Raw genomic sequence first — 22,719 nt, 5'->3', positions numbered from 1 at the left:
TCGTCTTTTTTCCGCGGGAACTCGATCTACACGTTCCGAGCATTCTTAGCAACTGCGACTTATTGCCCTGTGTGGCCGATTTCCCCAATTAAATCGAATTAACGTCCGGCTCCCGCCTTTACTTTTTTATTCTCCCAGTACGGTGGGCGGAGTCGACCAACGCGTGGAGTGCCTTTCAGCCAGCTCCGTGGAGGCTTTGCTTTCGCTTTATTTTGTTTTTTAGGTTTCCGTGAATAAATAGTTTCATTCGCCTATAATATAGCCGCAAAATAAGCCTGCAGAAATAAAAATACGTGCGGACTATTTGCTACTACGGATTGCTACGTATTACTCCGCCGATGACACAGCGGCAAGCCGCCACGGGACTGGGTGAAAGGCACTCCACGCGTTGGTCGACTCAGCCCACCGAACGGGGAGAATTAAGAAAAAAAAGGCGAGAGCCGGACGTTAATTTGATTTAATTAGGAAAATCGGCCACACAGGGCAATAAATCGACGTTTCTAAGAATGCTCGGAACGTGTAGATTCAGTTCCCGCGGCAAAAAGACGAGTTCAGATTCCTCTTCACTGCACCTTTAACTGTTCGATGAGATTGATTGAAACACTTTAAGAGGAATATTTTGCTACATATAAGAAAAATGGACCCTTTGCTTCAATCTTTCTGTAAGAGTATCTTGCCATTTTCCACTTTTCAAGAATGTCGGGCATGAGGTCAGAATATGATTCAGCACTTCACGTGTGGATCCTTTGCGACACAAGATGCGGCTTTTTAGCGCAAGCAGAAGGGTTGCTCGAAAGCACATTTATTGCTAGCGGCAATATTATTCCCCCCCCCCCCCAAAAAAAAAAATGGACTTGTGATTTGAATTTTCGATTAATGTCTTTGCGTGGTGCAATATTGCGCCATCCCTGCCTCAAAAACCAATTTACTGAGGAGCAAGGCGTAGAGAACGGTGATGGTGTTCTGTGGACTCCCTGGCAGCGTTGCAAGACGCTGTTGCGTTCCCCTCTCAGAGGCGAAGCTTAACATCTTAACCACACATCAGTGACACAAGCAGCAACACCGAGCTTAAGGCTTCCTCCTCACCGCACTTTAGGTCAACAAAGTGCCCCCCCTCAATTTTAGGTTTTTAAATGCTAAAGGCATGTTTGGCTGTTTTTGTCTATTTTGCTGTCCCATTCACATGAATACAAGTGGCAGAAGTTACCCTGCTTCATCATGTCATTGTTTCCTTACTATCCTTTCGGCAATTCCCAGGTTGTTTAGGAATTTGGAAAGCCAAAAGGAATAGGAGAGAAGTTGTATAAGGTACTGGAATCTAGAGCAACATCAACAGAAAACTGGGTCAGTGTGTGCTTTGTTATATTAGGTGGCATGTTTTTGCTCCTGAAAGCATTAACGACTGAAACTTTATGAGCCAAGAGTTAAAGGTGAACATTACATTGGGGAACTAGGATGATGTCACCTTAAGTTGTGCACAGCACAGGTTTTGCATTCCTCCTGGGCGGCTGCTTTATTCTGGGGCTGCATAAGCTCGATGTTGAGGTGATACAAGGTCTTTATCTGCAGTGAACTATCTTTGCTTTGCTGTCTGGCCTAACACATTTCTGTAAATTGCCTTTTCTGCTCAATAGCACCAAAAGACACTTATTAGGATATTCTAAAGTACTAAGTGTAGACATGTCATGTTGAAATAGACTTCTGGGCTTTGTTAATGCTTGTTTAAAAATCAAGCGCATTGTGTTTGCTGTAAACATGCAATGCGTTGTATGTTTAGCTTGCAGATTGGTGGTTGCAAGGAGCTTACCTTTCATATAGAATGCCAGTAGCGTACTGAAACTCTGCTATGGCCCTGCCTAAGCAGACACTCATGCAGAATGAAGACCAACTAAGGCAACTTTCTTTCTAATGCTGTTTTGATCTGAAAAACATCAAAAGCATCCCTCACAGAGTTAAATTTGCTCTTAATTCACAAGCATGCAGCTCTGCTCATAGCTGGTGCTCTAGACTTCAAAGCATTGATAGAAAGGTGAGTTTTCGGTCTCATTTTCTACCAGAGTGGAAATTTGGACAAGTCGGTATTGATCCATAACATAAGAGTAGTGCATAACATAACATAAGAGTCCGTCGTCCTGGTTTTGCGCTACTCTTATGTTATGGCTCATTTTCTAATCTGTGAATAAAACTTATTCTGCACTAGTTGAGCTAATAGCCAAATCCTAACCCAATTCTTGTTTCATTCATATTGGTTGTTCTGTTTTAAAGTGCCCTCGGAGGGTATAGGCTAGGAATGGGCTAGATTATTAAGAGAAAATTGTTCAGACATAACAAGCAGTTTTTTTCCAAAAGCAGATCTGTGAAGAAGTCGAACATCTGTAATGTCCAATGTGTCAGTGCTGGAAGAGCATGCTATATTGATTTCGGACTGTGGTGTATAGTGATTCCTCAGTGGAGCACAACCACCGTTGATCTTTATTTACATAGTGGTTTATTCACACGTGCAGTTGAATAGTGTTTTCCTAGGCTGGTTAATATTGTACGTTTAAAGCCATGTTTATATTGCAAAGAAGTCAACGACAATGCTAAGACGTGTTCATCAGTTTGTCATCCATGTTTTTGTGCTACAGACATCACCACAAGTATTCACACATAGTTTACTATGTTTTTTTTCAGCTTAAGACGCTTGCATTCATGCCTCTCAGCTATTGTGAATTTGAGGGTTTGACGTGTGAGATTCACACATGGGTAAGGCCCCTAATTTTCTGCGCTGCAAAATTACAAATTCCGACACAAAATAAACAATGCGCGAAATTTAGCAAAATTCTGCAAAATTTCACTGTATGCATAAGATGCATGAAAGAAAATGAGGTTTATTTTTTTTAGCAAATGCCGTACATGCTGCAGAGATCTATCTTCAAAATTGAAGGTAGGTATTGTAACTCAGCATCAAATATTGTTTCGTGTTATGTGCCCTCGAAGAGCTAGTGGCGCTAGTTTTATGCAAGATCTTCGTAACGACTGCAATGGAAGAGAGACTTGAGGTCACTCCTTCCGTTCCAACCAGGAAAGATGAGAAATCGAAATATTCAACTTTTTTGTCTTGCTTAGATAGAAACGGTGTTAGGTCCCTGTCACTGGATTTCAGTTCTTAAGCAGTATTCAGGTACACTTGCCACTCAGAAGGTAGGATGGCAGTTCTTGACTAAAAACGTCCTTTCTCACTCCCAAGAAGAAGGCTGATGATTTTTCGCATTTCTATAAAACTCTGCAGGAAACTTTTCTTATACCTTACGCTTGGCGCGTGATGGCCTTAGTTGCTTATGTGCCATAAAACCCAACACAACACAGCACATTTTTTGCTCGTAGAAACTTGACGTGTAGCAGATCTTCCTCTGGCTATGGTAGGTCTGAATGGTTTGGGATTTTATTATAATCGTAATATTCCTTTTAAAATTTTCCTGAAGACTTTGACTCCCCCTCATGTTGTATTCATGCAAATATGGGAAATTAATCGTTTCCCATCACGATGCTATACTGATGTCCATAACAACCATTGTATAAAAAATGAAAATCTGGCTGCCAGCATAAAATTCCGCAAGAAATTTTAAATCCACGATTTTTTTTCCGGAATCATGGGAAACTAGGGGCCTTACACATAGGCTATGAGGGTTGCCACAGTGCAGGGCTGCAGATAATTAAGATCACCTGGGGTTCTTTAACATGCACCTTCAACTGCTCGCCCGAAACCTGACTGTAACGTCGTGGTCTGCCCCTGGAGGTTGGACACCCCGCTCGCACCACTTCAACCTCTTGCTTCAACATCATATACCATTCGGCCTCCCCCGCGGTGATACTACGCTGTTGTGCCGCCTGTGGCTGGGAATGGCGTTCACAAACGCCTATTCCAATCTCATCGCGATGGCAGACTCTCCAGCGTGTGACCAGTGCGGTTGTGATGAAACGATCGGACACCTCCTTTGTGACTGTCCTCGTTTTGAGCGAGAGCCCGCTTTCCTAACTGCTACTCTGTGCCGCTTGGGCTCGCGTCCTTTAACAGAGTCCAACGTTCTGAGGCCTTGGACGCAATCTTCCTCAGACAGGAAAGCGGTGAAAGTGCTCCTGAGATTCTTACGGGACTTAGGGTTGTATTCCCGTCTATATTCTTTTAAGTTTTCAGTGCGCGCCCTCTGTTCCCGTGACATGGTGGTCGCTGGACACTTAGAAAACTCATTTTATTGCCGCTCTTTTTCCTTTTTCTCCTTTGTTCCCCTCCCCAAATGTAGGGTAGCCTACTGGGAATCACCTGGTTAACCTCCCTGCCTTTCCGTCCATTTCTCTCTCTCTCTGTCTCTCTCCCTCCATCGAAATATGACCACCACAAAGCTGCAGTTAGACCCATGTACTTGGGATCAGGAGCCAAACCCCAAATGCACTGAGCCAATGCGGCAGGTACCCAATGGGCACTGAAACTTCCTTGGACGTCCTGTGGACATTTAGGACATCCATGGGACGTCCATGGGATGACCAGGAAAATACTAGTGCCCATTGGGTATGCCCATCAGTAGACTAAGGACATGACCGTAAATAGCAGGAAATTGAAATTCACAAATTTTGGTGCACTAACTACACTTGAACCAAGAGGCACATTATCGTAGAGAGCTATGCATTAATTGTGACCACCTGGGTTTTAAACAATCGCACATGAATGTTGTTGTTTTAAAAGCTGGTCCTGTCGCAGAAGAGCAGGCGGATAAAACTGATTTTTATTTTTCTTTGTCTGACTAGGCTACAATTTGGGCCAGAAAAATTTCAGTGCATGCTTTGTTCCTGGTTACAAGCAAGACAACTTTGCGACCTACTTTCTAAGTGACAGTCCACCGAAGCATGTGCTTTTAATTCATAACAACGTGGTACGACAGCAAATCTTTCTGAGGCATTCTAGAATGATAAAATATAAATGAAGCTGAAAAAAGCTGAAACCTTTCAACATTTATGTAATGTGTCAAGCATTGATCCAACTGTGTTCGAAGTATTCTGAGCTTTCAAGTGTTTGGTTTGGTTTTTTTTTAAGATCCCAAAGAGACTCAGGCATGTGGAACGACGTAGAGGAGGGCTCCGGATAATTTCGACCACCTGGGGTTCTTTGACGTGCACTGACATCGCACAGTACACGGGCCTCTAGCATTTCATTTCTATCTAAATGCAAAAGCTGCGGCTGGGATGAAGCCTGCGTCGTAGCCCACGTTGGGACAGCAGCCAAGCATCATAACCACTGAGCCACTGCAGTGGCTGCTCTAAAGTGTATCATATGCTCTTACATCAAGAACACTGACAGTTATTTTTTCACCCATAAGACAAAGTATGACTTCAGCCTTGGATGCTGAATGGTGAGCCTGACAGCTTGAACCACTCTACACAGGGGCCGGTCCATGGGGTCTTACAGCTGTGGAGCGTCGTGGTGCTGTGTTTTTCACCAGTGCTGGTATCGTGTGTGACGTACTTTCGTATTCACTGCCACACATTTCGCCTTCTAGGTCACCTTCATCATAGCAGTTTTTCCCAGAAGTCGTGCGCACATACATATGGCTTAGCAAGTGACGTCAGAGCGGCGCGGAGCCGCCCCCGACTCCTGCACTGCTCGGGTGACTCAGAGGTGCCGCCGCCGCTGTGATTGCCGCGCCGTCGCTTCCGCAATTCTACTCGGGATGGCCATTGGACAAACCACAGCCATTTTTTGAAGCGAAAAGCTTCACTAGGCTCGTCAACACCGGGTCTGGCGTGCGCCGTGATCAATTTTAGCCACAGCTGCGCATGCGCGAAACCGAGCGACGCCACGCGGAGCGCAGGTGGCCGCTGCTGCCGCAGCCGTCGGCGCCGCCGCGCGCTGACTCCGTCGTCTGAGCGTCGCCGCTTCTCCTCCTCGCCATCGTTTTACCCTTCGCCGCTGCCGCGCGTTCGCCGCCGCCGTCCCAAGAGAAGGTTCTTTCGCAAGGCGTTGCGAGAACACGTGAGCGGCGGCGGCGGCCATAGAAGAGGCGGCCGTCCCCGCCACCGTTTGACCTTTCGCCGCAGCCTTGCGCAGTGCACATTTGAAAGGAGGGGTATACGTATAAAGCGCGCCTGCCTATAGAACAGGCGCAGCCACTCGCCATGGAAGGAGAAGAAGAGGCAACGGTCGGCCGGCGCAGAAACACCGATCGAGAAGTGGTATCCTGGAAGTTGGCTGGAAAGCAGCGAAAGCTTTTCGCTTATCCAGGCTTAACCTTAGCTAAGCCACAGCCATTTTTTTGCGAGATACTTCGCTTTTGGTATTATTCTAGCTCCGTTCACCTATCGCCACGCTGTGGGGCCTGTAAAGCTCTAGGCGCGCGCTCCGAGATAACGGCCCGAGTGTCACAACGCGCCGTCAGATAACAGTGTTTCAACGGAGGGGCATGCCACGCGACTTGAGGAGATAAAAAGCCAGCACGCAAGGAGAAAGGTGCTTTTTCCTTGGGTGGACCGCTCGATTCTTGGCGGACGGTCGCTGACCTGGCCGACCCTGCTGTCGACATACGATGTGAATCAATCATCGAACAGATAAATAATGGTGATCTGGACCTTTCATTAGGCAGGTTGTCCTGCCTTGTGCTGCACTGCTGTGCTTGTAAGCTTTACTTTCTTCTAAACCAAAAATAAATTGCTTTATCTGGGTGCTTTGGAACAGATTTTTTTTTTTGCCGGCAGAAAGAACGCTAACAAACCCTGTCGAAAGGAAGGTGATGGCTTCAAAGCATTTTAGGTTAGTTAATTATTATCTTAAAAATTTTGCGATGATTTGCGATGAAAATCGCTGCAAGAATCGCAGTATTTAGACATTTTTAATGCTACGTATTTCGTGATAAGTTGCATAATTTCGCTACAAGTTGCTTTAACGACTTTCTTGTTACGTCATGCTAAAATAGAGTTTAAACCCGAACAACACGCTACGCAAGGGTGGGAAACGAGCGATTACCTGAAATTAAATCGTGTAATTATAGACAATGCATTATGCATGTATTTTTTTTGCTCTGTAATTCAAGAGCATAAAGCCGGTATACTGGTGGGTTGTTAGAATATAATCTCATAATCCGTAGCTTCAAGCTGCATTGAAAAACTACGGCTGTCTGTGAAAGAATCTCGCTTTCTGGGTGAGAAAGCTTTGAGTACGCCAGAGGATTAAACGCACGAATAATAAACCTGAGACTTAATCTGCATGTCAAGGCACATCTAAGTAGCGTTAAGCAAGATGTCTTTTCCGTGGGAACATCGTTACTGTGAAGGCTGTAAGGGGTATAATTAAGTACTATGGTACAGTAGGCCCACGAGGTGCTGTAAAAGAACGCTGAATGCTTCCTGACTAAGCCTAAAACTGGTTTACATTTCATGGGCAGTCAATAGTAGAACATAAACATCAGAATTACACAGAAAGAAGTAGAATCGAAATCCATTAGCAAAAAAGGGGCCCAATATGCTGTAAAAAGGAAATAAAAAAAATAGTTGAGTGACTCTATGCTATGAAGTTAATTTTAGCCTGAAATAAATATATACAGAGACATATAAATGATATGAGAACCCAGAACCTGAAAACATTGCACCAATTTAATAGTAGTAAACCAATATATTATGCTTTGGGTTTTGAAAAGACGGACGGGATTTTCTTTTTAAAACTGAGGTACTATCAGCGTCAATTGAAACGCGAACAAGCCAATTGAAACGCGAACAGAACAACTCGCAGATATTATACTAGGGAGGCAAAAAACATGAGCAGTTGATTTTCCCATCGAAGCCGAAAAGACTGCTCTTCGGAAATGTTAATAGCTCACGTCTGTATTTCATCTCCAGCCTCTAATATGCTTGATTTTTTGTGCTCGCGTTCCAGTTGTTTTGTTCGCATTTCATTTGACGCTTATAGTACAGTGCGGCTTTCTTGAGGGCACAAAACCAGTGCCGGGCCATGGAGAGATTGTGAACCGTAAATTCTGCATGTTCGGGGGAAACCAAGAAAATCAGGAGCAGATTGTAGGACAAAGGCCTATCAGTATACGTATGTTTGAGAAAATGAGACGAAATGTCTTTGAACTTACTGATAAAGAAAAACTGCTAAATTCTTGTACATTCCTGATATGGTTGAACGCTGATTTTTCAAAGTGTTGATCTTTTCGCATACTGAGAGGCTTCGGGAAGTCCGTTCATGAAGTGCTTCATAGCACTCTCAGTGTGAATTATAGAACGACGAAGCCAGCCAGAAATACTTAAAAATAGGCTAATTGAGCTATAAAGTGTGTTCTAGCGCATAATAATACCTGTGGTGCCGGGCGCCAGAAATCAGATAGATTCTGCATACAAGCAGGCTAGTGAACTAAACCCTGCTAATACGCTTCTATTACAGTTCGGCGCCGGCTTGGAGTTAGACGTTTGTAGATCATGGTTGGTTCTAAACTTATCGGCTTGTAGAATTCCTAAAGCGCGATTCTGCTTGCCACGGTGGCAAAAAAATGTGCTTGCGCCTAGACAATGCCTATCTTGGGTTGCGACTTCATGAGGAGACCGATGGGCCGGTTTGGTGACGCTACGCTCGCACTCTGCTACGGCATGGTGACGTCATCAGTGTTACTTATCTCATTAATAAAACATTGATATTTTGCTGAGTCATGAGCATGGTATGCATGGCTGAGTGATCTCCCATGAATCATGCACACTGCTCTGCTACATGGTTTCTATACATAGCAGTTAGCAGTAATTAATCACCCCCGAAAAAATTGTCATGATAAGCCATGGCATTATATGCTCGTCATGACCGCGTATCATGTATTTAGTCACGATCCGCATATCATGCTTAGTGATAAGCTTCACCATACCATGCACTCACACACATCGCAATACATGAGACCATGACTTCCATACAGACCGGTTACACACCAATTAATTAATAATGCTTAGTCATGACGTGACATGAGCATCATCGATCATGTATCATCAGTAATCGCACACCTTAATGTAACCACACATGCCATGATTGTTACTACACACACACCACACCAAATATCGACAGTGTTTGGCAGCGACACAACAATACCGGGAAAAGTCGATCCGAGAGGCCCAAGCGCACACTAAGCGACGTTATCTCTTTCACATTCAGGCTGCAATACTGCGACAAAGCAGGCGGCTACTGCCGCCGCGACAGGGCAAAGTGACGATGAAGGTCAGCAGTATGAGCGGTGACGAAATTGCATGATGCGTATTCGAGACCAGGGATTATTTATTAGTTCATTGGTTTGTTTCTTTCTCAAAAGTACCAATACAGAGTGCATGGACGATTTCTTTAATGAATGTCATGAAGTGCGGAGGAGTAAAATGGTCCACTGCGTCGCCAATAAAGTGATTCGCCCGAGAAGAGAAAATAAATATTCAGCTATAAGTTATTTACTCGGAGTATAGGTGCATTTCACACGGAGATCCACGTATGCTAATGTCTTCAGCAGCATTAATGAAGAACTGCTTGTAAGTGAGGACAATAATGCATGTATTTATTCTGCTCACGTCACGTTAGCAATATTAGCTTTTACATGTTTTGTGTACTTGGACCCGAACTAGCCGTTGGCTATGCGCCCAAAAAAGGTTTTGTAATTGTCGTGGACATTTGTACAGCATGCGGATGCGACGGGCGTCACTGGCGCTGAGTCCCTTCTTGTCGTAGGTCATTGGCAAACGTCTTCCGTCCTTGGTCAGTATGGTTAGCAGCCCTGGCGCACGGGAGAACGTCTCGGAACCGTAGAGCATCACAGACTTCATGTCAAAGGGCGTCAGCAGTCGGTTTTCAGAAGGCTGCCGCTTCTTAAAGTTGTGCATTTTGCCTGGAAGTTCAAGTAGAGAAGCGCAGTAGTATTTTAGTAGAGAGACGCGGGAGTAAGCACGAAAGTCAACCGTGCTATGTTGTATCAGTGCCTGCAGCGACAGTAGCTAGACGCAAACACAAAAGGCCGCAAACGTACGCTTTTGAAAACAATGGCAAAGTGTCGTCTTTTTCGAAAGATATATATTGTACGTCTAACCAACACCACCGACTTAAAAAAAGTGGTGGGCTTTAACATAGTTAAACAGAGTAGACGTGTGAAAGCATGTGTTCATTCTTAGCCTCTTCTTTCTGGCATCTGCATGTGCACGCAACAGCGTTTCTCGCTCTTCATCTTCACAACCTCTCTCCACTTGGCCGCAGCTGGCGCGATGCCCTGCACCTATTGGCTAACGCTGGCGCGATGCCCTCCTCCTATTGGCTACAGCTGGCTCGTTACCCTCCTCCTACTGGCTACAGCTGGCGCGATGCCCTCCTCCTATTGGCTACAGCTGGCTCGATGCCCTCCTCCTATTGGCTACAGCTGGTTCGATGCCTTCCTCCTATTGGCTACAGCTGGCGCGATGTCCTCCTCCTATTGGCTACAGCTGCTGCGATGCCCTCCTCCTATTGGCTACAGCTGGCTCGATGCCCTCCTATTGACTACAGCTGGCTCGATGCCCTCCTCCTATTGGCTACAGCTGGCGCGATGTCCTCCTCCTATTGGCTACAGCTGGCGCGATGTCCTCCTCCTATTGGCTACAGCTGCTGCGATGCCCTCCTCCTATTGGCTACAGCTGGCTCGATGCCCTCCTATTGACTACAGCTGGCTCGATGCCCTCCTCCTATTGGCTACAGCTGGCGCGATGTCCTCCTCCTATTGGCTACAGCTGGCGCGATGTCCTCCTCCTATTGGCTACAGCTGCTGCGATGCCCTCCTCCTATTGGCTACAGCTGGCTCGATGCCCTCCTATTGACTACAGCTGGCTCGATGCCCTCCTCCTATTGGCTACAGCTGGCGCGATGTCCTCCTCCTATTGGCTACAGCTGGCGCGATGCCCTTCTCCTATTGGCTACAGCTGGCGCGATGTCCTCCTCCTATTGGCTACAGCTGGCGCGACGCTCCTCCAAACCCCAGCTTACCCGAGTTACTCCGAGGCTTCACGCAAGATTCTTGGTTGGGCTTAACCACGCTAAACAGTGCTTTGCACTAAAACAGCGAACATTTGAGCTGGCTGGTGAAGCGGTCGTCCGAGGTTCGAACGCCGGACCAGGATGAATTTTTCTTCAACTATGAAGTTTCTTTCGAAGCTGTATAGCTTTCCTTCGTAGCCTTAACGCTATACTTGCGGGGATGCCATGAGTAATTACTCCCCTATTACAAATCTACTCCGCCTCGGGGGATTCCCCTAAACATTTGACCAACATTGCTGGTATTCATATGAGAAAGCAGCTAACAGCAGCTCTTGCTTCCTACTTACTGGTTTCGTGCTTACTGGTTACAGTCCTGGTTACTAATTGCTTGCTTAATGGTTTCAGAAAACATATTTAGAATTTTTTACATCTACAATGCTTTCCTAGTATAACTTTTTTTTCGCATCTATGAGCACGCTTGAACTCGAAATCAAAAACTTGGTTCCATTTGTGCTGAATGCTCTGGCGGGGTCACTACTCTCCACTGCGTGAGGCTCGAAATGTCCGTGCAACTGCTTTAAATGTGCGAAACAGTTCTTTGTTGTTCTGACCACTGGATGGAGTATAGAGGTCGTGGGTACAATTTTTGCGGTCAAGGGCGTGTCTTTATAGACCTACGAGGAATGACCCTGAAGCTGAAACAAGAAAACGGTCTGAACACAGCTCCCCGTTTGGACCTTGCATGTAAGGACAGTGTTCAACAATATACGTATGGCAAGTATGGCTTAGAACTCACAACTTTCCAAAGACCACTAGCTTCCTGATGGGACCATTTATAAACGTTGAAAGCCATTTTTTTCTGGAGCCTGTGAAGGGCCTGAGGTAGTATGTAATGCAACAATAACTGTCTTCAAGCGGTCTGACTGCTCGAGTGAAAATCAAGATTTTACAAATAAAACGCTGCGGTAACTTATCCTTTGACCTCACGTCTGTCACTTTGCTCGCAAAGATATATCTCCTATGGCCACAGCGGTGCGGCTTCATTTTTTAAATGGCTGTCGCTACGGGAACCGCACCCGTTCTCTCGCTTTCGTAGCTTTAACACTGCGGTATGCCACTGTTCCCAAACGTTGTTCTAAATAAATCCGCACCTTCCTTCACGTTTTCCGGGAAGATCACCACGTAGTCGTCCCTGTCGGAGCGCGTATGCTCGTGGTAAAAACCAGCAGCATGTAGTAACTCGTGCATAACTGTAGCCTTGGCGAGGCAGCCATCCTCCAGGGACAGTACTTGCTCTGCCCCCTGGCGGCCGATGAACGAACTGCAGCTGCACAGTACGGCACATGAGGCTAGGTTTTGCGACACGACTGCAACATCGTAGCGAAACACAAGACAAGGAGATGAGCACGAAGAGGCAAATGAGCGCAAATGCGTCTCGAACATCGGTCCGTGCAATGTCACTCTCTTGTATTGAGGCTAAATTGCCGAAACTAAAGGGCAACTGAAGAGGTTTTAGAATTAAATGAGCTTCATCCCATTGCTGCCTGCACCCAGGTTTTGAGCTTTGCAGTGGGGATACACCTCTGTTGCCAGAAGTAAGCATTCCGTATAGTTAGTGATCAAATATGCTTCGTAACCTGGGCAGCATAATCTGCCCCCTAAAAGGGAATACGCAAGAGGACAGCGTACTTTCTTTTTACTCTCATACAGGGGCATTCGTGTTTATAATGTGAACCAGTAGAGTCAGCGTTGATGGCTGTTCTGCTGCATGTTCCAAGTGCTCGTCCTAACAAAGGCGCCAAATGCTTTTCCCGAGCGACCAAGAGTAGTCGCCAATCGTTCTTACCCGTCGGAAGAATCAATGGAAATGTAGTCGTCCTCTGTCGTACGCTGCACAAAGCGTAAGCAGCTCACGGCCTCAATCGACGCCATTCCGTCCCGGATCTTCTTTATGTCTCCAGCTGTCGAAGAAAAAAGACGCGTAAAACGTTGCGCAGCAGCTTACTTCGAAAGCGCTTCTGCACATTAATATCTGAGGATTTATAATTTTTTAAAATAACAAAAAAACCCAAGACGAAAGGCGCCTGCTTGCATCTGACTAGATCGTACTCATCGTAAATTTTGTGCTGCATGCAAGAAGAAAATAATAAATACTGCTTCTCATGCACTACAAGGAAAGCACGTACATTGACAAAATGTAGTGTACACAAACGTTGGCAGGAAAATGACAAGTATAGTGAAATTTGGTGCGCAGCGCGCAGAAGCTTTAATCGAAAAACACAAATGAGGAGGATAACCAGGCGACGACCTGTGGCAATGCACATTAGATCAAGAAGCATCTGCGGCTGGCAATTTCCTAACGTAATTGATGAAGAGGGATAAATCTTTTTCGTAAATTATTATTTTTTTACATCACAAGCTGGCGATTCAGAATTTAAACTTAGCTGCATGCATGTGATACCGTCTAATTTGTACTGTTCTGGAATTCGCTCCTGACTGAAATGTTTCGTGCCTTAATAGGCATGTCATCCCGAAGGCTTCTCAGTTAATTATTTGCAGCTGTAAATGTGTGTAAATGAATTTCCGCATTTTGAAGTTCCCTTATCCCCTCCAAACAGCATTTATTTTTAATTCCTGCAGTTGTGCCTCGTACGTATGCTTATCCCGGACCTAAATAATTTATTTTATAAGTCATTTATTTTAGTGCGATTAGTAAATTTGATGTACTAAGCGTAAAATTTTGCGCACATGTTTTTTTGCGCGATGAACTGAATGTGAAATGGAATATGCATCGGCTATTTGGGACCTTTACCAATCTTACATGGTTAATAACATTGAATCATTGCAGAACCGCGCAGTTCGTTTTATTTACTCCGAGTATTCACGTACTACCAGCATCACAGCCTTGAAGAAACGGGCAGGTCTCAATGATTTATGTCTCCACCGCAAAGTTGCACAACTATCCCTTTTTCATAAACTGTATCATCATCCGTCACTTCATAACGACTTTTTTTCTTTGCCTCCTTCGATTTTTGACCGCCGCGATCATCCCTTTAAATTTAGGCGTTTCACGTTCAGAACATTCAACTATGCGCATTTATTCTTACCACGCACAATATCTGATTGGAACACTCTGCCTTCCCATATCGCAACCACAACTGATTCTGATAAATATTTTAATCTTATATTTTCAATAACTAACTCTTTGCGTACATTGTCATTTTATTGGTTCATGGTTTCCTTTTTTTGCAGGGTATGTTACTAAAATGATTCTTGAATTAGTGTTCTGTTTGTATAATTTTAATACTATAGTAATCTTCACTTTTTGCCGTGCTGCCATACCTTTGATTCTTTTTCTTGTTTATGTTATGCTAAGTGTTTTATTTGTGGTTTTGTTTTATTTTGATCAATTGCCTATACCCCCCCCCCTCCTTGATGTAATACCCTCTCGAGGGGCTTTAGGGGTATCATGAATAAATAAATAAATAAATAAATAAATAAGTAAATAAATAAATAAATAAATTAGTATGGTAGCTGAAAATTGCAAAAAGCTGCTAGCATCATTCTGTAGCCAAGCCGGGAGTCCCACCTGCCGCTGATTACCGACATTATGATTACCGACATTAAAGATAAATTTGACGCAAATATTTAAAGAGCTCTGGCACTCAGATAACAGGTTCACTCACCAGACCTGGGTTTGATGACGTAAGGAATGACACCATTAGGCCATAGCCGCACATCTCGGGTCACCACACCCCTCTGCAGAAGAGTCATGAGGAGTATTCTCAGCTGTCCAGACGTTGTTGCAGTCAGACGCACCAACATACCAAACAATTCCTTGCAAAAGTATTTTTGAGCGGGGAAACCGTGGATGAACGGAATTTTTTCATATAATGTGAGATGTCACTAAAAAAATCAATGCATCCACAGATCACCCGACGGCAGCCTTTCTTTGTTTTTCAATTAACTTTTTTGCTATCGTCAAAAACGTTCCCCATTGTTTTTCTACGGCATCTTAGAGGTGCAGTGATGAGGAATCTGAACTCGTCTTTTTTCCGCGGGAACTCGATCTACACGTTCCGAGCATTCTTAGCAACTGCGACTTATTGCCCTGTGTGGCCGATTTCCCCAATTAAATCGAATTAACGTCCGGCTCCCGCCTTTACTTTTTTATTCTCCCAGTACGGTGGGCGGAGTCGACCAACGCGTGGAGTGCCTTTCAGCCAGCTCCGTGGAGGCTTTGCTTTCGCTTTATTTTGTTTTTTAGGTTTCCGTGAATAAATAGTTTCATTCGCCTATAATATAGCCGCAAAATAAGCCCGCAGAAATAAAAATACGTGCGGACTATTTGCTACTACGGATTGCTACGTATTACTCCGCCGATGACACAGCGGCAAGCCGCCACGGGACTGGGTGAAAGGCACTCCACGCGTTGGTCGACTCAGCCCACCGAACGGGGAGAATTAAGAAAAAAAAGGCGAGAGCCGGACGTTAATTTGATTTAATTAGGAAAATCGGCCACACAGGGCAATAAATCGACGTTTCTAAGAATGCTCGGAACGTGTAGATTCAGTTCCCGCGGCAAAAAGACGAGTTCAGATTCCTCTTCACTGCACCTTTAACTGTTCGATGAGATTGATTGAAACACTTTAAGAGGAATATTTTGCTACATATAAGAAAAATGGACCCTTTGCTTCAATCTTTCTGTAAGAGTATCTTGCCATTTTCCACTTTTCAAGAATGTCGGGCATGAGGTCAGAATATGATTCAGCACTTCACGTGTGGATCCTTTGCGACACAAGATGCGGCTTTTTAGCGCAAGCAGAAGGGTTGCTCGAAAGCACATTTATTGCTAGCGGCAATATTATTCCCCCCCCCCCCAAAAAAAAAAATGGACTTGTGATTTGAATTTTCGATTAATGTCTTTGCGTGGTGCAATATTGCGCCATCCCTGCCGGACGTTGGTGTCATTGACAACGGCTGCACAGTTATGAATCTTTTTAGGCGAAAGCTTTTAATGGCTCATACTGTCGTGAAAAAGACGTGTTAGCAAATTTGTCCGCGTTTCAGATTGGTCGAAATGGTTGTAACGTCTCTGCGCGCGAATTTTGACGGGTGTCCACCGAAATATGTGAGACAGTTACTGTGTAATTTCCTTTCCTCAAATACAATTTTCATTTTCTTCATTACAGTCTTTCACTCCACTTCCTCCCTTCCTGTACGCTGCGGTTCAGGTGTCCACCGAGATGACAGAGAATTACAGCGCCATTTCCTTTCCTCAAAAAGCGTTGCGTTCAAAGGGCAACGCATTGCACCGAACGGGTGGTGGCGCTCTGTGGACTCCCTGGCAGCGATACAACACGCTGTTGCGTTCCACTCCTAAAGGCAGAGATTAAGCGTCATTAACTGGCAGTTAATTAATGCACCAACAGACTGTGAAGTGAACAATCGCGTAGCAGAATGCAGCACTCAGGCTTTCGCCTTTCACCACTTTAGCCGCTAAAGTTCCTCGTAATTTTTTCTCCATTTGCATCAAAGAGGCACATGACATAAGGAAGTAGGCGGTAGATGTCGAGTTCTACCGCCTGTTGCATCTGGAGTGTGTCCTGGCTCCTATCTGCTTTACTATCGCCTGAACATGGCCTGCTTCCGCGGGAATGTGCTAATCAGAGATAAGAGGCACGTGAGTATCCCAATGCGGAACAGAGTTCGAACCAGTCGGGAGCTCCCACCTGCTGTCTCTACTGATAGGTTTTTTTCCGACACGTGCAATAGAGAAAGATAAGGTAGAATCGTGCATCTACCACAGCTCATGCTCACATGACCTTACGCCTGAGGAGTTCTTTACTTCTTGCGTTCGTGCCATTAAATAACAGTTCCAATAATTACACTCCTCACTTTTATTTGCAAAGATGTGAACGCCTCAATAATTCGTTCGAAAATAAAAATGTCCACGGTATTATGGCGGGTAAATAGGTGTAGATGCCACACGATTACATGTCATCCAAAATAGCGCTTATGTTGACAACACTCTTCTGTCAATATCGGTAGTAGTAATTACACTGGATTCGAAGAAGGAAGATTGGTTTATTGTTGTTTAACGACCCGAAGCGACTCAGGCTATGAGAGACGCCGTAGTGAAGGACTGCAGAAATTTCGACCACCTGGGGTTCTTTAACGTGCGAAAACATCGCACAGCACACGGGCCTTTAGAATTCCGCCTCCATCGAAATTCGACTGCCGCCGCCGGGATCGAACCCGCGTCTTTCGGGTAAGCAGCCGAACACCATAACCACTTAGCCACCGCGGCGGAGCTCGAAGAAGAAGAAAGAGAATGTTGAATATTTCCGGCGGATTTTGACGCTCCAGAGTTCTCTATATGGCGGCATGCCTATCCACCGGGTGTCGAGTCCATTTGTGTGTTTGTGCCTATTTTGTCTTCCTTGCGCTCTTTTGGGCGCTGTTTAGTTCCAGGCAGCTCGAAGTTCTCAGCTGGGCTTTATATCCGTCACTAATGGGGCGAATTTTCCACACCTGGCTCCGGAACAACTTTTCTCTGTTGGCTTGCACTCTACGTAAACTGGTAAACTAAAGAGGGAATCAGAAAAGGAGAAAATTGAAAAAAAAAACTTTCTGCACAAGGCTGTGCTGGTCATAGTAGCCACTTTATGTGGCAGGACTTCTCGCTTCCCAAAATATCTAGGCACAATGAATCGTTGTATTATGCCTGAAATTACATATTGAGGGTGCTATCAAGTACCGCTTGAGTGATAATTTTACGAGCGCAAGTCAGCCTAACAAACAATATAATCATAACAGGCCATTTCATTTTGTCTCTTCTTGCCTACTTTGCGCCGTGAAAGTAATTAAGATCGTCTTTTTACCACAGGAACTCGATCTACACGCTTTCAATTTAAAAGGTGGGAGCCGGGACGTTTAATTCGATTTGTAGGGAAATGGACTGCACAGGACAACAAATCGAAGTTTCCAAGACTGCTTGGAGCGTGCAGGTCGAGTTCCCGTGGTAAAAAGACGAACTCAGAATCCATTTTAGTACACCTTTCCGGCATCTAAAATGACAAAGGAGCCGCCGCGGTGGCTCAATGGTTATGGCGCTCGGCTGCTGACCTGGAAGACGCGGGTTCGATCCCGGCCACGGCGGCCAAATTTCGATGGAGGCGGAATTCTAGAGGGCCATGCATTGTGCGATGTCAGTGCACGTTAAAGAACCTCAGGCGGTCGAAATTTCCGGAGCCATTCTCTACGGCGTTCCTCATAGCCTGAGTCTCTTTGGGGCGTTGAACTGCATAAACCACAAACCAATGTCAAGAAAGAGAAGATATTCTCGCTCTAATCACCTTCTTTTGGATCTAATAAATTACTGTTTTTTCTTGCGCTTTCACTAGCTGTGTCAACTGAGTCATACAAAAACGAATTCTTCATTTTAAATATGAAAACGCCGAAGATATTGGTACATCTTACTCGTTATAGTTTATCTATGACTTACGGGAATTCAGTTTTTATAGTACTTGAAGATATATGCGAAAGCCAATGGTTTGGTTCCGTTTTATTGGGATGTAACGCCCCAACGTTGATGACATTACCTTGCTAAGTCACTCAGGACATGAACTGCAAAGCATGATCAATGAATTAGACAGGCAGAGCAGAACGGTGGACGGTAGGTCTAAGAATTCACATGCAGAAAACCACTGTAATGTTCAACAGCCTAGCAAGGGAACAGCAGTTCGCAGTTGGTAGCCAGGTGCTGGAAGTAGTAAGAAAATATGCCTATATAGGGCAGGTAGTGACAGCTGATGCAGATCATGAGAGGGAAATAACTAGAAGAATAAGAATGGGGTGGAGCGCATATGGCAGGTTCTCTCAGATCATGAATGGCAGTTTACCAATATCCCTCACGAGAAAAGCATACAACAGGTGTATCTTACCGGTACTCACCTATGGGGCAGAAACGTGGAGGCTAACAAAGAGGGTTCAGCTTAAGTTAAGGACAACGCAGTGTGCCATGGAAAGAAAAAATATGTGTAACGTTAAGAGATCGGAAGCGGGCGGAGTGGGTGAGAGAACAAACGCGCGTTAATGATATCCTAGTTGAAATCAAGAGGAAGAAATCGGCTTGGGCAGGGCATGTAATGCGAAGGCAAGATAACCGCTGGTCCTTAAGGGTAACGGAGTGGATTCCAAGAGAAGGCAAGCGTAGCAGGGGGCGGCAGAAAATTAGGTGGGCGAATGAGATTAAGAAATTTGCGGGAATACGGTGGCCGCGGCTGGCGAAGGACAGGGTTAATTGGAGAGACATGGGAGAGGCCTTTGCCCTGGAGTGGGCGTAGTCAGGCTGATGATGATGACGATAGCGGAGAGCTCCGGATAATTTTGACCACCTGAGGTTCTTTAAAATGCACTGACATCGCACAGAACATATCCCCTCATCGAAATGCGACTGCCGCGGTCGTTATCGAACCCTCGTCCTTCAGGTCAGCAGCCGAGCACCTTAACTCAGCTAACGAGGCGGCTGAAAACAAAGAATGTGAAGACATTGAGGTATTCACCTGCTGTTGTGTTATTGGGTTTTTACGGGAGAGACATTTCGTTTAAGTGTCACATGTCCAACGTTCTCGGACAAAAATTTTGAAAATTAAAAAATCGTAGGGCCCTGTTATGAAAATATTGAAGGTAATAGTCCATTATTCTCAAGTGTAGCAACAACTTTCTCTTATAATGTTTCCATCGATCACATCGAACAGTTAAAACTGTCTTAAAACCAATGGGGAACGCTTTTGACGATTGCAAAACGGTTAACAGAAAAAAAAAATGGGAGAGTGCCGTTGGGTCATCTGCGGATATATTGTCTGTTATAGTGAAATATAACATTGCATGAAAAAATTTCGTTCATAACTGCGTCCCGCAAAAAAGGCTTTTGTTCAGAATTGTTAGGTATGAATATAGTTGAATTCAAGCACGCCTTGGTATTTTCATTTTCGCCTCTCTATGTGCTATCTTTTTCTTACAGAGAATAAACTTACATTTAGAATGTCGGCAACGTGAAAATATACTTGTTTTCACGTAACACTGCGCCATCTGTTTCTTATGGAGCAGAAACTTCGAATTCGAATGTCTTAAACCTTGGAACTCTCCTTGACACGCCCGTAATTAAGACTGTACAAATTCATTACACGCAGACACGGTTCTGGATATGGTTGTTCCTTCACTTTGTTTACAAGGTGCTGACTTACATCCTCGGGGTAACCTTTGGGTAGCAGGATGTCTCCTTCGAAATGGCCCTCCCTCTCGAGGAGATCTCGGGAATTTAGGAGACGATCTTGAGGAGACGATGAGGAGACGTCTGCGTAAAGGGAGCCAGGAGTCACCAATAAGAACGGGCCCGCTACGAGTAAATCTAGAATGAAGAAACTACTTCCACGCTACGTGGACATTCTCGGCCCTTATGTAAGAAAAGAAAGTTCAGTAACTTGTTACCGGCGTTTTTACTAGCAAAAACCTCTAAATCTCTGATTTACTGCCAAACCTTCACGCTCCTACAGACGTTTTGAGGTTTAGTGACCAGCTAGGCAATAGCTACGAAAAGGGCCTGCGGAAATGAATTAATGAATCTCTGGTATCACTTTCCTGTCTTTCCGCGCGTGAAGAGTTGAACCAACTATCATGCAAATGTTTAATAAAGGGATTTTTTTCTCAATCCCAAATCTGTCTTCCCTTCATTTTTCCTATGCTTACCAAAATATGAAAAAAAAAATTACTTCATAAAAGCAAGGCTTAAGACTGCTTTGGTAGTGGCTTTACATGCCTCTTTCTGACGTTGGAGAGTGAAAATGCATATTATTATAAAAATATAACAGGTTGCGTATCCGCTTATTAAACGGGGAATGCTCACAGAAAAACGGCCAGTAACAGCGCGGATATTTGGGAGCCTTGCATTACGGAAGAGCGGTTTTAATACAGGCTTTGAGAGGACAGCATTGATAATGAAGGGAGTCTAGACGTCTCTGTGACAAAGTTGGGTCCCCATAAGTACAAGAGACCCACCGGCGCGATGGCCTAGTGATCTGAGCATGCGACTCGTATTCGGGAGGTGCGGGGTTCGATTCCCAGTGCCGCAAAATGACCACCGGTTTTCAATGAATTCAAGCTTTCCCTAGTCTGGTGCTCGGCTTTCCTATGGTGAAATGCTTACAAAGTGGGTCGCTGACCTTCCCTTGCGTAGAAGAAAAAACACCATGAGCATTGGCGCTATTTGACCGCAGATGACCTCGCGCCATTAAAATTCATTGAGTACAACACTCCCCACTGTTGCGCGCTGCAGAAGAGAAAAGGTAAATGAACGGCAGACATGATCAGATACCTTCCCGATGTCCCTGCGGAAGAAATATGAAACTAAGCTAGCGGCTCATGTTACCAAGCTTTCAAACTGACTGATACGCTTTGCTAAATTTGGCGCACTGCTACCGCGCCTTTACAATCGCAACATATTACCCGGTGCAACAAAACGGACCGCAGGCTGTTTAGAAATTAACCGCAGATATTTTTAACTGGCAGTGTATGTAACCGAGATGATGATACATTTTTTTATAATTAACCAACAGGCTCACAAAAAGATATAAATGTACACCAAAAGGCTTGGTTTCCATAAGATTAACGTTACTATTTGTTAGCCAGGGAAGGTTGCAGAAGCACTGAGTTATTTTCATTCGTCCAGAGTGCATCAATCGGAAAATTCTCTGCCTCTCCCGTAAACGAGAGTACAGTAAGCATGAAATGTTTACGGGCCTAATATCATCGCGGTGGACACCCGAACCGCACCGTACAGGAAGGGGGGAACGCCACCACCCGCTCAGCGCGATGCCTTGCCATTTGAACGCAAGGTTTTTTGAGGAAAGGAAATGGCGCAGTAATTCTCTGCCATCTCGGTGGACACCCGAACCGCACCATAAAGGAAGGGAGGAACGCCACCACCCGTTCGGCGCGATGCGTTGCCCCCCTTTGAACGCAGCGCTTCTCCCCCGGATCACGTATGACAACGAAGTGTAACGTGGCATTTATGTGCTTTTTGCACGCGTTATTAGAAATCGGAAATTATAATTCCGTGCATTATCAAATCCACAGCTCCACTGATATCTTGATAAACATTGAGAAGGCACTGGCAGCAGTTATTTTTTGTCTCGTTTGCAGACCAACCGGCGCTTGCATGCCGGTCGCGTAGGAGGGCTTAGAGAGTCTCGTTAAATCTCGTTAAGTCTCGTACGGTGCCCGGATGTTCTCGTTTCAGAGCCCGGGTGACTGGAATTCAGTGCCCGGATGACTGGAATTCAGTGCCCGGATGAGTGGATTTCAGTGCCCGGATGATGGCTCTCGGTCTCGACGTGACGTCACCACACTGCCGACAACGGGAGCTAAAAGCATTTCATGCTTAAAAAAATCTGTTCTACTTAGCTGAAAGATTCAGTACTGTGAAATAGCTGAACACCTTACCTTCCAACGGCTCTGAAGTGGTGGCAGGTGCAGGCGCCTGCCACGCAGGTGAGGTCAAAAAGAAGAGGAGAACCCATGATGCCAGTGGGAAAGCCATACTGCTGATTCAGTGTAGCTGTTAGAAACTGAGTCCTTTCTTAGTTCAAATGCGGCGCCACTGCCTGCTCGCTTTCTTGCGTCTCAACACAGCGCTTATATACGTCCACAACGTGTGTACATGTGACGCC

At 45.1% G+C, this 22,719-nt stretch overlaps 1 protein-coding gene and 2 long non-coding RNA genes across 5 annotated transcripts in view; 1 reads left to right on the top strand and 2 right to left on the bottom strand.

Moving 5' to 3' along the window:
* Positions 1–22,719, top strand: part of LOC149324414 (uncharacterized) — a 114,774-nt gene that overhangs the window by 28,297 nt on the left and 63,758 nt on the right. The window lies entirely within an intron of this gene.
* Positions 1–22,719, bottom strand: part of LOC149324416 (uncharacterized) — a 168,015-nt gene that overhangs the window by 107,391 nt on the left and 37,905 nt on the right. The window lies entirely within an intron of this gene.
* LOC149324418 (astacin-like metalloprotease toxin 5) lies at positions 9,528–22,624 on the bottom strand. Of its 3 annotated transcripts, none has more exons than XM_089565539.1 (6): positions 22,493–22,624; positions 20,239–20,348; positions 14,674–14,746; positions 12,834–12,948; positions 12,139–12,314; positions 9,528–9,875 (listed from the first exon to the last, which is right to left on the bottom strand). In XM_089565539.1, the coding sequence occupies exons 1-6, from the start codon at positions 22,587–22,589 to the stop codon at positions 9,577–9,579; spliced, it is 870 nt and encodes a 289-aa protein (XP_089421665.1). In that variant the 5' UTR covers positions 22,590–22,624; the 3' UTR covers positions 9,528–9,576. The 3 variants fall into 3 exon arrangements, with proteins under 3 accessions (XP_089421665.1, XP_089421666.1, XP_089421667.1); XM_089565540.1 differs by lacking the exon at positions 22,493–22,624 and adding an exon at positions 21,198–21,697; XM_089565541.1 differs by lacking the exon at positions 14,674–14,746 and having other exon boundaries at positions 22,493–22,618.

The sequence above is a fragment of the Amblyomma mixtum genome, unplaced genomic scaffold (genome assembly GCF_055824585.1).
Source record: "Amblyomma mixtum isolate Tamu unplaced genomic scaffold, ASM5582458v1 scaffold_36, whole genome shotgun sequence".
Taxonomy (NCBI): Eukaryota; Metazoa; Arthropoda; class Arachnida; order Ixodida; family Ixodidae; genus Amblyomma; species Amblyomma mixtum.
This window is presented reverse-complemented; position numbering and strand designations above follow the sequence as displayed.

What these genes read in the sequence shown, in the direction of transcription:
- LOC149324418 (XM_089565539.1), bottom strand. Translation starts at nt 22,589, where the DNA reads ATGGCTTTCCCACTGGCATCATGGGTTCTCCTCTTCTTTTTGACCTCA. An exon ending in CCAAAGGTTACCCCGAGGAT is followed by an intron (nt 14,747 to 20,238) that starts GTAAGTCAGCAC and finishes ACTCTTCTGCAG; the next exon opens with AGGGGTGTGGTGACCCGAGA. An exon ending in TCCATTGATTCTTCCGACGG is followed by an intron (nt 12,315 to 12,833) that starts GTAAGAACGATT and finishes CGTACTGTGCAG; the next exon opens with CTGCAGTTCGTTCATCGGCC.